A 15,934-nucleotide genomic window follows, 5' to 3' on the forward strand; every position below is an offset into this window, starting at 1 on the left:
TAGTTTGTTCGCACCAAGCAAAAACAACAACCTGCCTTATAGTACGTGCATGCCTGACCATTTGCACCCAAATCTGCGTCTGTGTGTGAGTGTGTGTGTGTGTGTGTATGCGTGCATACAGGAACGTTTTACTACTTGAATGTACGAAATACGAAATACCGGCTGCTGGCAAGGACTACTTGCTTTTGGCGATATGATAATGGAGTAGAGGATGGAGTCGGTCGGGGTTTTCGTGGTGGCCGCCTCCACAGCTAGCAGCTGACGCTGCGCGTGCTCGTCTTTTACGTCGCCACGCCGAACGCACTTTTAATCTCGCACGGCTGCCGTATACTCACTTAATTGGTGGTGGTTGTACTATATTTAGTTAAAATACTCCTTACATTGCTCCGTACGAACGAACTCTTTGAATTATTGGCATATTTTTCGAAATCAATTTACAATTCATTTATTTGTTTCGATTTGTTTTCCTAGCCCTATCGATATATACTATCGATGGTTTCAAAATTACCCGACCATCGACTGTTTCGGCTTACCATCGATAATATGAAGCGGGAAAATTTAACACTGATATACAATTTTGTTTTAAAAATTCCTGTGACTTCAGCTCGTAGTTTCGTAATTTTGTGTCTGAGTGATAAGGGGGCTATTGTTTTACTGATTGTTTACACTATGATTGGGGCTAGAATACTGTTGGGTTCACAGCTGATAAACTGCTGATATGGCAACCTTGTGCCGACGTGAAGAATGAACGAAAAATCAATTTTTCGTATTGTAAACACAATGAAAGACCGAGAACGAACAGCAACTACCCTATAAGTATTACATTTAATCGTGGCCAAAATGCCTAGCACATATTTGTTTGCCGCGAGCAGTGAGGGTCGTGTGTACACGTTGTCCACCAGCTCGGGAGCGTGGCGGGAATTGCCGTATCTGGGATTGGAATTCAAGAAAATCTGCGCTGTACCTAATTTTCTGTGGGCCATTGGCGGCGACCGTCAGGTGTATGTACACGTTCACGGACTCGATGTGCCCATACGGGTCAAGGAGGAGTCGTACGAGAACGAACGCTGGCTGCCCATCGAGGGCTTCTCCAAGACTCTTTTGCCCACCGATCGATACAAATACTCTTCCGCTGACGGCAGCGTGGAGCGAAGTGTGGACAAGATTCGCCTGCCCTCCATGGCCTGGCAATGGGATGGGGACTGGCACTTGGACCTGGAGTTGGATGGCCAGCAGCTTCCAGAAGACGGCTGGATGTATGCCTTGGACTTTCCGGCTTCCTACTCGATTAAGAAGTCATGGAACTCGTATGTGCGGCGTCGCAAATGGAAACGTTACCGCCGCTATGCCGCCCTAAACAGCTGGTGTGCCGTGGCTCCACTACACAAAGATCCCACCCAAGAGCCCTTCATCGATGTGGCAATTGGAGGCACAAATGTGCCCAATGCTGCGGCCGGCACGCTGTGTGTCTGGGCCATTACCGCTCATGGCAGGGCCATGTTTCGAACAGGTGTGTCGAAGACGGCACCCGAAGGCCTGCGCTGGACAGCCATAGCCACGCCCACGGGCAGTGAGCTGTCGCAGATCAGTGTGGGCCCCACCGGTCTGGTTTGGGCTGTTTTGTACAACGGTCGGGTCATCGTTCGCACAGGTGTGACCCGCGATAACCTATCCGGCGAGGCGTGGCTCGATGTCAAGACGCCAGTGGCTGGCGCGAATTTGCGCATCGTACACGTTTCTGTTGGCACTGATGCGGTCTGGTGTGTGACCAACGATCACCATGCCTGGTTCCGACGCGGCATCAAGGGCGAGGCGGCTGGCATAAGTGAGGACTCGGCCATTGGCAAAGGTTGGGTGGAAATGGTAGGCAACGTCTCAATGGTTTCCGTGGCGCCTAACGATCAGGTGAGCGCTCCCCTCCATTGAGGCATTCTCCTTTGGTTACTTACGTGTCCCATTCTCTAGGTATTCGCTGTGGGGGCCGCTGACCGTTTGCTGTACTATCGGTCCGGCGTAACTGTCGCCGATCCCACCGGCAAAAAGTGGCGTCAACTGCAATGCCCCATGCAGATCAGCCGCACTTCCAGTTCCTTGTCCATTGTATCCCGCAAGAGCGGTGGCAGCAGCTCCACGCCCGGGTCCAAGCACCAGAGCTTCTCCAATCTCTACTCCAAAGAGAAAGAGAAGGGCGTCGTTGAAACGTGCGCCGTTATCGAAACGGTGCTCCACAGTTCCGCGGGCTCCTCCTCCAGCAACGGAGTGGGAGGACGCTTGAAAAACGAAAGGTGGAAACTCAGCGCCGACTCGCCGCCAACCATAGGCAGCCTGAACCTGAACGATCGCCACAAGCAGCGTACGGCAGCACTTCGCGAATCCTCACACGCCAGCAGTGCGCCCGCCGCAGATGTGATCGAAAACAGTGGGAAATTCGAGACACAGCTGAGGAATCCTCGTGCCTGGTCGCCAGTGCGCAGTGTAGGATCCGTGGTGGGCATGGAGGCGCATCCAGAGAGCGATTCGACGGTCTTCGAGTCGGACTCGATGCACCACGGATCGGATGTGTTTCTGGGTGAGGATGATGACCACACGGGCTCTCAGTTCTGGACCGAATGCGGGGTTCTTTGGAGCTGTGTTGCTCCCGGAGCAGTCACCGTCGACTCAAACAATCTGCCCAACTGGTTCAACGAGCAGGCGGCCAGTGACAGCAAAGTGGATGTGAATGCCAACTGGCGGAAGGACATTCTGGGCAAGCTGCAGCGCCGACAGGAGAAGCTCGTCAAGCTGCAGAGTAAGACCCAATTCGAAAAGGCTGTGGAGCTGTCTTCGTGGATAAAGTCTGCGGATGCACGCTACCAACGACCCGGCGGGGACTTTGAGGACTGCATAATAGAGCTTGAATGGGTCAGTGGCAGCAGCAGTGGCAGCAACAGTGGCAGCATCGATGGCTCAAGATCGGGTGACTCGGGCACCTTCACAGTGCTCAGCCCCGATGGAGCGGCCACAAAGATACAGTTTCCGCTATCGGATATTACGTGCGCGCAGTGCTGCAGCGAGGCGGGATCGCCGCGTCTGGCCATCCATGCCCCCCATCTGCCCGTCAACTGCTCGCCCGTAAAGCTGCAGTTCTCCAGCGACTCGGAAATGGAGGATTGGCTCTCGCACTTGTCGTCAGTGTGCAGCCAAATCAATACTCTGATAGGGAAGCCGGCCAACAATGCCATTTGGCTGACCAGCGACCTGGGGGATGTGTTTGTCTTCGATGCGGCCACTATGAAGGCGCAGCAGATGTCCAGCGGCCAGGGATACGTGGAGAGAATGGACGTGTCCACCTGCGAGACACCCTACTACAACACTCTGTACAATGGCATGCCCTGTGGCACTGAACTGGAGATCTCTGGGTGCGTTTATGACGATGCTGATCAGATACGCTTCGACCTGCAGTGCCACTCGACGGTCAAGGTGCAGCCCCATCGTGTGGAGAAACACCGAGTGATCGCCTTGCATCTGAATCCACGCTTCAACGAGCGCACAACTGTGCTCAATTCCATGAAGGAATCTGAATGGCTGGAGGAGGTGCGCAACGACAAGGTAGTGTTTGCTCCGGGCGCCACGTTTACATTGAAAATCAGGTAAGGCTGTGGCATCGATAAACCTACCCAAAAACCAGCTTATCTATCGCTCTCTCTCCATCGTTTCAGAGCACTGCAGAACCACTACCACATCATTGTGAATAATGTGGTCTATACGGACTACAAATACCGCATTGATCCGGAGAGTGTCACTTGCCTGTACGTGAGTGGACGCATCAAGCTCTTCAGCGTGCTGTATCGCTGTCCGTCAGTCATTGTGTCCATGCAACAGATGCACTGGCGCCAGATGGGAGGCCACATCAAGCGGGTCTACAACAGCGGCGTGGATGTTGTATGGGGCATATCCTGCGACAATACCGCATGGGTTTACAACGGCGGATGGGGCGGCATGTTCCTCAAGGGCCTCGAGGGCTCCGGAAAGATAAACGCAATGATAGACACGCACACGTACTACGTGTATGAGAATCAGCGGTGGAATCCGATAAGCGGATTCACTGCCAAAAGCCTGCCCACGGACCGGCACACATGGAGCGATGCCACTGGACGGCAGAAGCGCAGCAAGGAGCACACCAAGCTGCTGTCCACGCACTGCGAGTGGATCTCGGACTGGGCGATTGACTACAACATACCAGGTGGCGCCGACAAGGAGGGCTGGCAGTATGCCATTGACTTTCCTGCCAACTATCATGCCCATAAGAAGCTCACTGATTGCGTGCGTCGTCGGCGGTGGATGAAGAGATGTCGCTTGAGCAGCAGTGGCCCTTGGCAGGAGCTGAGCCAGTCGAAAGTGCTCGATGCGGCTCTTCATGTCCTGGACGAGGATGTGGACAGTGCGCATGACGTTAAGAATGTGCCTGTTGCCGCTTGGGCCATTGCCTCCAATGGCGATGTGCTCATCCGACATGGCGTTAGTAGCTTGAATCCGCGCGGAGACGCCTGGGAGCACATTGCCAGCGAGCAGCCACTGATTGCCATCAGCGTTGGGCCAACGGGTCAGGTGTGGACGGTGGCGCGCAACGGCATGGTGTTCTTCCGCTATGGCATTAGCAGGCAGAACCCTTGCGGCGATGCTTGGCAACAGGTGGAGGCGCCGGCCGGTGTGACATTCAAGGCGATAAGCGTGGGGCGAGCTGGAATCTGGGCTTTGGACAACCAACAACGACTGGCTGTTCGCAAGGAGATTTCGAGAACCTTTCCAGAGGGCTCGCACTGGCAGTTTCTTCCAAATGCCGCCAATATACCGCCCCATACGGAGCAACAGTGCGGCTTCCGATCGGTATCCGTGGGCGCTGAAGTGTGGGCCATCTCCCTCAATGGCATCATCTGCAGGCGGTGCGGAATTACAAGCGAGAATCCCGCGGGCGTCGGCTGGAACCTTGGCATCCCAGTAAATACGATTATAATCAAATCTTTTACGTTCGTTTTTTAATCAGAAATTTCATTTCAGGGCCAGTGGCAGCATGTGTCGGTCGAGGGCTATATGTAAACAGTTGTCGTTCCATGAAGTGCATTCCTATTTACGATTCATGATACTGTATTTATGCTTGCTATATGTATTTGTATACCCTTACAGACGGTAAGACCATTTTGACCAGGGGTCCTTAATTCAAAAGAAGTATTTTGGACTCTAGAATAGAATAGAATATTCTTACCGTCGGGCAGCTCTTAAGACGTTCCAAACCGAACTTTAATCTCTCTGGAATATATTGGAATTATCAATCTGCAAGGGTATTAAAAAGCTTCGGCACACGAAGCCTGCTTGCTCTCTTGTACTTGTATTATTATTGTTCCATTTTGTGTACTCAACCATAAAACGCTTAAATTTGTTTCTTTTTTTACAAATTAAGTTATTTATATTTCTTTACAAGATATAATTACTAAGCCAAAGTTAATGAATGAAATTGGTTTTTTCTCATCATTCTTATTACAATATGTATAATTATTCAAAAGGAACACATTTATTCGATTATATTCAGATTTCTCTTCATCAGTTTGATCTCAAATTGATTTCAAATTTTTGAATGATTTTGTTGCTCCCTCTTCAGGTTACACACCTTGAAATTTCTTGGGATGCGACTTTTGTATCGATAGTGTAAGTAAATATATCGGTTGTTTAGCAGACTGACTCTCTTTTGCAATGCACCAATGAATAAATCATGTTAAAAGCAATTAAGAGGCATATCACATCACTTATCGAATACTAGCAGGATCGAGTTCCTGATCGTTTGATCGTCTCTTGTTCGGTTTGATTTTGCAGTAATTGCATCGCCTCTTGATAGATGCAGTCATTGCATGTCAACGTCCAAATAAATTTTAGAGTCCTTTATGAATTCATCGAGTAATCACAATATACGTCGATATATTTCGTTTAAGAAATGCACATCACTATACCAAAACAAAATAAAACAATTCGTTTTGACACAGTTCCACAACAAAATTGTTTTTAATTGTTTCTAAATAAAAGCTCCAATGTCCGATTATGACAATGTGCGCATCAAAAAATTAGTCTTAAAGGGAGAAAAGCACAAGTATGAGTATATGTAGATCTGTAGTTTCTGTAGCTGCTGTTACTTACAAGATTGTTTCTTCGCGTTCAACCACAGAAAAAGTAAGAAACGGAAGAAGGAAAAAGATGAAAAAGAAACTTCCAAAAAGCCAAAGGTTCAGGTCGACGAAGACGCAATCGATCACGGCGGCTGGTGGGCAGCGAAGGCAGCAGTGGACCTTACCGGAACAGTCGCTATAGAATTTGGTAATCGATGTTACCTGAAGGCACTGGACAATGGGTAATAAAGAAGGCGCATTGTAAAAACATCATTATACTCACACACATAAATATTCCAGTCTGTTTACCCTGGGCGCCCCACACGGCTCTGGTGAGTCCCCGGAACCGGAGGAGATTTTTACTGCATTTCCCATCAACGATCGAAAAGTGGCCTTCAAATCGGGCTATGGGAAGTATCTCAAAATTGAAAAGGATGGAATGGTTACGGGTCGTTCAGAGGCCGTAGGTAGCATGGAGCAATGGGAGCCAGTTTTCGAGGTATGCATTTCGGTTCTATAAGACCCCCCAGAGGTGTTGAAGGAAAGTTGTATTCTATATTTTTAATGACCTAAAGGATAATCGGATGGCTCTGCTGTCGGAAACCGGACACTTCATGTCGATCGATCCCGAAGACGATGCGTGCGTGGCCCTGCGAAAGAAGGTGGGAGAGCATGAAATTTGCAAAGTACGGAGCAATGGAGCACGTGACGTTGTCGTCGACGAGGAGCCCAAAGAAGAGAAGGGAGACTTGGGCGAAGTTGAAAAGAATTATGTGTAAGTAAGGCCCCGAAGAAGCAATCATTCTAAAAGTAAAGTTCTTTGTTTTGTTTTATCTACAGGAAAAAGTTCCAAAAGTTTCAGGACAAAAAGATTTTAATCAGCAAAAGCACCATAAAAGAGCTCGAGGAAGCCAAGGCCCAAGGATCCCTGCATGAAACTCTTTTGGACAGACGTAGCAAAATGAAAGCCGATCGTTATTGCAAGTGAAGAAAGCTTTATTCTAAGATTTGACTTCTTTAATGTTCTAATGCTTTTCCTGATGCTGATTGATGAGTAAATCTACATTTAATTTTAAAAATAAATGAGTATTGGCCCTCGTTTATGGTGCAAAAACTGTTAAGGTACTCTTGCATGGATTTTGATAAGTGAGGTCTATACTTTTAGGATAAGTTTTAGTTTCTAGCTTACATTCATAGCCAGAGATGTACCAATATTCAGTAGTAGCAAGGGCTCCCATAGAGATTTACATGCTACGATTAGTTAATTCTAGTTGATTTGTCCGTTTTTAGTACTACGTAGGGGAAAATGTCTGGCCGTCCTCTTTTCCACCCCTGTCGGCGGCCTGCGATGGATGCCACTTGTACAACTCGTAACAGACGGCGTCACAACACACGACATATCGTGCACAACCACCCGAGCCACCCCCTGGGTGGTTGTTTGAACCACCCCGTGCGCTCGCTCTCGTCCTCTCTCTGCGCACCCCCTCACACCAGCGCTGGCGTGCGCTTCTCGCTTTCCCCGAGCAGGAAGTGAGGACAGCCTGAAGTCTCGTGTGGTGTCTCGTGCTCGTCCGTGCGCTCGTGGCTTTATTTCGCCTTGGCTGATGGCTTTAGGTCGCGTGCCCGCCAGTTTGCTCTGGACCCTGTTCGTGGGTGAAAGTCCACTCGCCTGTAGCCGCGCTATCATCGGATTCAATCGTATCATACATCGTCGTAGTAGTTGGGATTTGATTCATCCATTCCATCGAGCTCTAGGCTGTCAAGAGCGCAACTCTGTTTTTTGTTTAGTGCGCCATCGAAGTGTCACTTGAGAATTGTCAAAATTGAATTTTCCGAGCGATGGCAAATGGTTCAAAGTGCACAATGGTCTTCTGAATAGCAGTGACATCCGTGTGTGTGGGGTATCTGGATTCACTTGGATATCTGGATAACTATTGTGAAGTGTGTTGCAGAAATAAGCTATTCGGATCCCCATATGTGGCAAAAGTGAAGCCGTCGGGGCACCACTCATTGAACTAATCCATTCGAATTGGGTGATCTCATTGAAATTTAAGGCGCTGCATTCGTTAAAACCGTTCTGGCAATTGGAATCGCATAAGTAAGGCTCGCTGTCTGGCCGCTCTGCTCGTATTCCTGTTCTCTTTTTGGTGGTGTTTCCAAAATTGCATGCAACATGGGGTGTTTTTTCCCTGTGGCGGGGACAGGTATGGGATAATCAATTCGAAGTAAAACTAGATTCAGAAAGGAACGCCACTGCCACTGCAGCAGGACCACAAGCAACGTGTTCTAAAAGACCATCTTACGAGGCTATAATGCTTGTCTGAAAACTTTCAGCATTGATTCATCATCGTTTATGATACATGTAAGTAAATCTGTAAATGAATTCCGATTTCTGTGGATCGACAGAATGCTTTTGAACCTACATATTTCCCAAAGATTAAAGATCTCCTTTTCAAAAGTTTTGTAAATCACTTTAATCATCTTACGAAATAATAGCATGTATGTTGTTTTCTTATTGAAAAGGACTTACAGGGTATACCACATCACCCTAGGAACCATAGAAATTGCAATTGCTTTGACAGCTTTTCCTTTTGTTGGAGTGTCTGTCTGTCTGCAACGTTGTCAAGTACAAAAGCGTTCGATTGAAAGCCAGATGATAGTCAGGCAACGGAAAAACTGACAATGAAAATCCGTCAGATTTAATTTATTTCCACAGCATCTGTTGACTGCTACGAGCGTATTGTTCTCTGTGACAATTAAATATGTTTTTTGGGCAATATGAAACATTAAATTATTACAGTTTTTATACATAAAATGTAAGAATATCATGCTACAGAGCTATTTTACAGCCCGTTCCATGGAATATTCTGGCAAAGCGACTTGACTTTTTAATAAACGAGCGATTAACTTCTCTTTAGCGGATACTTGTCTGGAAAATTAAAGAAAGTCAACTCGGAAACGGCGGATAATTGGAGTTTACTCGCAGACAAGGACTTTTGAAGTATTTTTGAGTTGTAAAGGACTTGGGCTTCCACCCATGGGGGAGCAAACACACACACTCTGCGCCCGGAAAAGTATTTGAAACAGTGTTTAAGCTTCACATAGCTTTTCCGCGGTTTGCGAACTATTAAAAAGTGAGCAGAATTCCTGGTGTACGTCCACCCAAGCGAACCGCCTGCCAAGGAACGGGGTGCTGGTGGTGTGGTCGGGATGATTATCCCAAGTTTTGCCATTATTCCGTCCTCCCCGAGTTGTGGCTCTCGCTCCTCTACACGTAGGAGTATTCTGAAAGCCACAGAGCTGTTATGGGGAAAATCTTTTAATTAATTTTAAACTAATTTTCTTAAAAGCCAAGTGAAATGACCTTTCGGAGAACTACCAACAGCACAAGCGTCGTCCGAGGAGTGGAAAGAAATGCAGGCCTTCAAGTGTGCTCAAGTGCCACACAATTAAATTGCAATATTTTCACACTGCGCCTTGAAAATAAAACGCTTAGTGATTACGCTTAGGATTTTTCGATGTAGGTATGTTACCTTGTTGAGAGCGTTTCAGTTGGGATCTCGACTTTCACTACTTTAAAAGAGACCTTACGAACCATTCAAATGGAGGCATGCCCCAGTCTCCTGTCCATTCCACTTCCCTCCGATGGGGATTAGCAATTTGTTAAGCCAACAATTTACTTAGTTCCGTAGGGCTTCACTTTGGTAAGTTGTTTGCATTTCGCAAGGGAATTGCTGTTCATTTTCTGCACTGAATGCAGAGTGAAGGATATCCGATGACCGCGCGGAATGGCATGCCAGACGCACTGCACGGCTTCGCCGTCACGTCACTCCTTCTGTTTAATTGTAATTATACCCAGTGTGCGTGGAGTATAGAGGGTATATGGTATTTTTGAGAATACATACATATACATATGTATAGAACAGGATCAGTATTGGTATCGGTATCGGGGGCTTTGGAACCTAAGCAACAAAGTCTTCAATATCTTGTGGACTTTGTTTACCGACTATGGGGTATCTTATAGTCGGAATGGTATGGTTTCTGACTCCTTTAAACTTTTGCCTTTGAAGTCTTTTTCATATGTCACCTCGAGCAACATTTGTGCAGTGCGACTGCTCCATTTGCCAGTCTGAAATGTTTTCAGTTTGGCTTTCGAGTAATGCAATTGTGGATAATATTGTATCTGTGTGTGCACCGCACCCCCCACACGCATCTTGTTTTATTTTTGTTTAAGTTTCGGATAAAGGGAACATTTAGTTGATTATATTGTAACTCGATATTGTTCAACAGCTGCACTATTTCAAGTCTTCCTTGTACTTCACGCCTAGTAAAGTGTACTTACATTTATCAAGCCTGCGAAAACACATCATACTAGAGTGCTGATGGAATTATTTATTAATAATTCTTGGATTGGTATTCCAACGACATTAATCATATGCGCCAAAGGTAATCAAAGACAAATGAAAGACGCGACGGAAGATCGATGGTTCCTCTGGCAGGCATTCTATGATAAGTGATTTGTTTTTTTATCAGTTATATAGTTGATTAAGACAGATGGCTTTGATATGTATGACATAAGTATGTATGTGGAAGAATTCTGCAATTCATTTCATGGCAAAGCAGGGGTCACTGGATAGTAAAAATGAGGCCCCAACATGGATAAATAATTTGGAAACAGTCCTTTTCGGCTGTTATCCAACGACTCACAAAATTTCATCGTGTTTGGTTAATGACTACAGCCAGAAAAAGTCAGAAAAGTAAACTTTTCTTCTGCAGTATCATGACTTTTAATTTCAAATTGGATTGCTGCTTGGATAAAGGATACCCGAGTAGCGTTTATCCCATAATCTTCTTTGTTTTTCATTTCAGTGTACGGAAAAATGTGCGTAATTAAACTGAAGCCGGATTCAGGGTTTCATTTTGCAATTTATGCGACAATGTAATCCGGCGGTAAGCGATTATACGAGTGAACGAGTGGCAGAGTGTGGTGTGGGGCATACTTATGTACAAGTATTTCCGTATTTCTGCCAACAAAACAACACACACAAATCTATGCTCGTGTGAATGTGAATGTAAATACTTGCACCTCCGAATAATGAAAATAATCAAGGCAAAGGAACACGAACAGGAACAGGCACAATTAGACGGAGAGGCACTCAGTCTCTGTTCCCTCCTTGAGTTGATGTCAACTCGGTGGAAGGGAGTCTGTCACCTTTGGGGCGTTCAACAAACATGGAGCCCATGTCCATGTCTCCCACCCACCGACTGTACGATTCAGCAAAATACTTCCTAATAAAAAAATGCAAATTTAATTTACTTTCGGTGGCTGTTGGCTCGTGGCAAACATAAATCGAAGTCAACGTGGTGCTCCACCACTTACCCACTCCGGCAATTCTCCACGGCAGCCACGCAACTCCTGGGGATGCCCATGCTTTGCCCCCACTTATTACACTTCCGCTTCCTGGATGTGGATGGAGAGGTTCTCTATTGCGTGTCATAAGCCTCTCCCTCGCTGCCGCCTACTCCCCAAAACAATTTTCTCATAAACAATTTTGCCTACGAACCTGGGGAACAGGAAGATTGGATTCCATGGAGGGAGCTGTGTATGAGGTGTGTGTGTGTGGAGGCTGAGGCTGAGGCGCCACACTTTCGACTACATCTGATGTATCTGTCCACAGCTCCAGCTCCGAGGCGCGTGATGCTGCACGTAATGAGAACCATTTTTATTCAAATTAGATCCATTGCCGGCCGCTTGGTACAATTATGGCCGACCACCACCGCAGCTGGCAGCTGGAAACTGGCAACTGGGATTCTGGTCCAATGGACGGCCTCTGGGGCATGGCAAGGCATGGCATTCCACTGCGCTTATAAAGTAATGACCTGCTGCTGTCTGATTACTTTTCCACGTGCCACATTTTAATCGGGGAATCTTTCGAAATGTTTCGATGTAATCTGTCCTTCCTTTGATTAGATTACTTTCATCATATCCACGCTAAATATGCAAAGGACTAAGAGATACTCCAAGATTCTTTCCCAAGATATTCGCTGTGCATTCCCAAAAACACTCCGATTACTCCAGTTGTGGCTTTTATTCTAAACGGAGTCGGTTTCAGCCCAGGCTCATTATCGTAATGGACGCCCTGGGGGAGGATTGGGTGGGAAATGGCGAAAACGCATTCCATTAATCATCCCGAGAAGCCCTGGTCCGGTCCCGCTCGCGGTCCCTGAAACCCAACCACAAAATCAACAGCAAATGAAGCGAACGAAAAGACGAAAATATTGCCGCTTACGACTTCAATCTCGCAGCATTATTCAAAACTGCTGAAGCCGTTATCGGGTATTAATTTCAAAAATCCCCGAAATGTTTAATGGGTGGATGGAGATTCGTGGATGTTTAGTGGGTAGATTCGTGAATGGATACTCTGACTCTTTAGTGGCTAGATTCGTGAACGGATGGGATGGTCGAAGCGCTTGTGTTAGGGGCAAACAACTGTGTTTTTATGTTGTGACATTAATGTACATAAAATCAGTAATTATTATTATTTACTTAACATTTGGTATTTGAAATCCTGCATTTTGGTCACGCAACATGTCCGCAAAAGCAGAAATCAATCAAAGCGAATAGCTGGACTTATTGTCAGTAGAAAATCGAAATTCCCAGACATTCGTGCGGCAATCCAGAAAAAAGTTACCCAAGTATTTGTGCCGACTCATTATATTTTCGGGATAAACTCCTTTGGGCGCACTGTCTGGGATGGCGCTGCCGTCGATTAATGGATTCCTTTCGCTTGGCGGCACTGGCGCCTCAAAGGCTGTCTGCCATAAAAACTGACAAATCAAGCTCCAGCTGTTCCCGCGTCAACGACATCATGTATAGGGATACGAATGAACGGGGAGGCGACTTGTGGCATTTGCGCAGCGGAGTCAGCGAAAGGGAAAGGGAAAAGGAAAAGGGAGATGTTCCAGACCAGACCCAGTGCTTGCAAGGGAGTATCGCTTCAATACAGGACTCTATGCGAGCGTTATGCAAATATGAATATTGTGTCCCGGCCGATAAGGGAAGAAGAACCCAGACCCAGACCCATACCCAGAGACTGTGCCAGCGCCAGCGCCAGCACCAACTTCTATCTCCAAGCGCCGCTGGCTACTGTCTGGGATTTCTTCAATCGGAAATCAACTCGGGGAGTTTTTATTTCGGTGACCCTAATATTCGTATACGCAATTTGTATTTTCCTTGCCTTTTTTTTCTGCTGATTTACAGATTTGTTATCGCATCCTTTCTGATGTGTGGGTGCGGAATATGGCATGGATATGGAATTATCTATTTAGGCCAAAACTAAATTGACTGTAATTCATTTTCATGGAACGCCAAGTTTGGCATTCCACACAGCTTTTATGAGGGGGTATCCGGCACGTGAAGACTCGTAATTTGATTGGATTAGTTGAGTCAATTGAATCACCCACGCCAGATGGTAAATTATGAATAAATCAACCGTAATGAGAGGAAGCTGTAAGTGCAGTCGATTAAGAGGTCATGGAATAGTGACTTGGCTTGCCATTTTTTCTTCGGAGTAAGCTCTTTTTGTGACAGTGTTTCAATCAGAACAGCCCAAAGAATAGAAAAGCATAATTCTGATTCTTTGAAACGCCCTCAAACGCATAGCATGAGTATATTTATTTTCTACGAACAGATCTCATTACTGGCAATGTAATGAGAATTGATTGAAAAACTACAACAAATTTCAGGGTGCCATTTGTAAGTCTTCCTTGTGTTTCGAGTATGGGAATCCCTTTTTGTACTCGTCTCATAAACCCTCTAATTGGATATTGGGCGTCATTGATACGACTTCGTTTGGAAAGCATTGTGAGACGCTCCCGAAAATACAGCGACAATTGCACGCGCTCTGCCTTGAGTTGTGTGCCTCTGTTTGTCTCTTTGCAACTTTGGAGCAGCACGATACAAAGACGACAGCCACAAGACACTCGCTCGAGGGCGTCCTGGGGGCGAGGACCGCGCAGTGCGGGCGACAGGAGGCGGACCCCGACCATGTGGCTGACTGATTTAAGTGCACATTTAGTTTAGAGGCAGCGTAGATGCCATGGCAGAATCGGAACGAACACACCCACACTTAAGCTCCGACGGGGTCGGGTCTAGTCTGCACTCGGAGCCGCTTCTGGAGGGCCGTCTTAGATTGCGGTCTAGTCGCTAAGTTTCCTGGGCAGACGTCGCAGACGTTTATTAAAGTCACGTTGGGAGAGTCAGACCAGACCAGGCCAGGACTCTCGACAAGTTTACGACGGTGCGAACGCCTGGGTCTTCAATTATTAAGTAGCACTTGCTGCCTGCCGGATAGGACGAGTCGTGGTGGGGTCGGTGTCGACTCTCTTTAATGTCCACCTGCATGCAATCCAGTCGTTGCCCCAGGGCGCCCGCTTGAGTAGCTTTGTCCGTGTAATGCATTCCATTTCCATATGGCCGGGCTCTACCTGGATTCAGTCAGAGGCAGAGGCAGAGGCAGAGGCAGAGGCATGGCAGACCCTGCCTCTGTGTTCCATTCGTCCTGAGGGCCGTCTGCGGTGGAAAAGCTTTTCACCTCCATTCTAATATACTCGTGCTTTTATTTACTGTTGAGGCTCCATGCGAGCAGTTTTCGCATGATGAGGTGCCCTTAGTTCTGATGAAAGAGTTACGAGCCACGGCAGGAGCAGGAGCAGGAGCAGCAGCAGCAGCAGGAGTTGAGGAACCCCAAACCCGCCGTTGGCGGCTTGGCGCCAACGTCAATGTCAATTGCATGGGGCACGCGAGTGCCTGTGTTGCGGTTAGTCTTGTGGAAAATGCCACCAACGGAGATGCAGTCTGGAGTTAAAATTGCTTTGCAATTTCATAAGCGAACCCACATACTCGTACTCACTTTACTTTTCAGGAGCTCCCACCCCTTCCCAGTGGATTAGACGTCCCTGCAAGTGTTGGGAATATTTCTACCACCACCATCGTGTGTTTTTAACTTTGATTCGCCCTTTTTCCGGTTGAACGATGTAAAGGTATTCAGAATCTATTGATGGTAAAGCCACGTTCGAATCTGCATAAAAAACTTCTTACAAAAAACTATTCATTCCTCTGCTTTTCGTTGCTCTGACGACATCGAATCGAAAAACTCCCAACATTTTAATGATATCTTGCTCAGAATGTGGTTTTTGAAAGACCAAACTTCCTGCAGTAAGCGAGAGCTCCCAAGAACGGGGGAATACGCTAGGAGTAGGATACATCTTTTGTGAGAAAAGGGTATTTAAATACTTGACGCCTTCTTTCTGGGCTTTCGTTGCTGTGACAAAAAAGGGTGGTGCGGCCCTACAATCATTGTAGTTAAAGCCTTTGTGGTTTCGGTGTCAAGTGCAACGACAACTGTGCAACGGCACTGTGCTTCTTGCCACATTCTTGCTCTTACTACTCTTTGAGCTGCATTTATTTTTGCCCTGACGGCTTGGGTCAGCGGTTGCAAAGTAGTTAAACCTCGTAGCTGATACAACTGCAGAGAAACCGGAGGTCTACAGAGCCACAAAGAGCCACCAGACTGCAGAAATTCTGTCCCAAATTAAATTTTAGTTTTTTAAACACTGTGTCTTTATCTATATAAATTATATATCCACATAGGATTGGATATGGATATTATGGATAATTCTGCAAATTATGAATGCCAGCTTTCGACTATTTTCATTTGTACCATGTACTTGTAAAGGTTGTATCCTTCAGTGGATTCTTTTGGCCGTGGCCTAATGCCCATGTACATGCCTGCTTTGCT

General features: G+C 46.8%; 2 protein-coding genes across 2 annotated transcripts; both read left to right on the forward strand.

Annotated features, from left to right (window-relative positions):
* Nucleotides 1-786: 786 nt before the first annotated feature.
* LOC6595975 (tectonin beta-propeller repeat-containing protein) lies at nucleotides 787-5,436 on the forward strand. Its single transcript, XM_002021005.2, has 4 exons — nucleotides 787-1,905; nucleotides 1,966-3,629; nucleotides 3,699-4,977; nucleotides 5,038-5,436. The coding sequence occupies exons 1-4, from the start codon at nucleotides 841-843 to the stop codon at nucleotides 5,074-5,076; spliced, it is 4,047 nt and encodes a 1,348-aa protein (XP_002021041.1). The 5' UTR covers nucleotides 787-840; the 3' UTR covers nucleotides 5,077-5,436.
* A 602-nt stretch (nucleotides 5,437-6,038) lies between these two features.
* Nucleotides 6,039-7,237, forward strand: LOC6595974 (protein FRG1 homolog). The gene is made up of 5 exons (XM_002021004.2): nucleotides 6,039-6,118; nucleotides 6,194-6,376; nucleotides 6,435-6,633; nucleotides 6,710-6,909; nucleotides 6,975-7,237. The coding sequence occupies exons 1-5, from the start codon at nucleotides 6,060-6,062 to the stop codon at nucleotides 7,120-7,122; spliced, it is 789 nt and encodes a 262-aa protein (XP_002021040.1). The 5' UTR covers nucleotides 6,039-6,059; the 3' UTR covers nucleotides 7,123-7,237.
* The last annotated feature ends 8,697 nt before the right edge of the window (nucleotides 7,238-15,934 follow it).

This window comes from Drosophila persimilis, unplaced genomic scaffold (genome assembly GCF_003286085.1).
Source record: "Drosophila persimilis strain 14011-0111.01,24,50 unplaced genomic scaffold, DperRS2 tig00000431-arrow-pilon, whole genome shotgun sequence".
Lineage (NCBI taxonomy): Eukaryota > Metazoa > Arthropoda > Insecta > Diptera > Drosophilidae > Drosophila > Drosophila persimilis.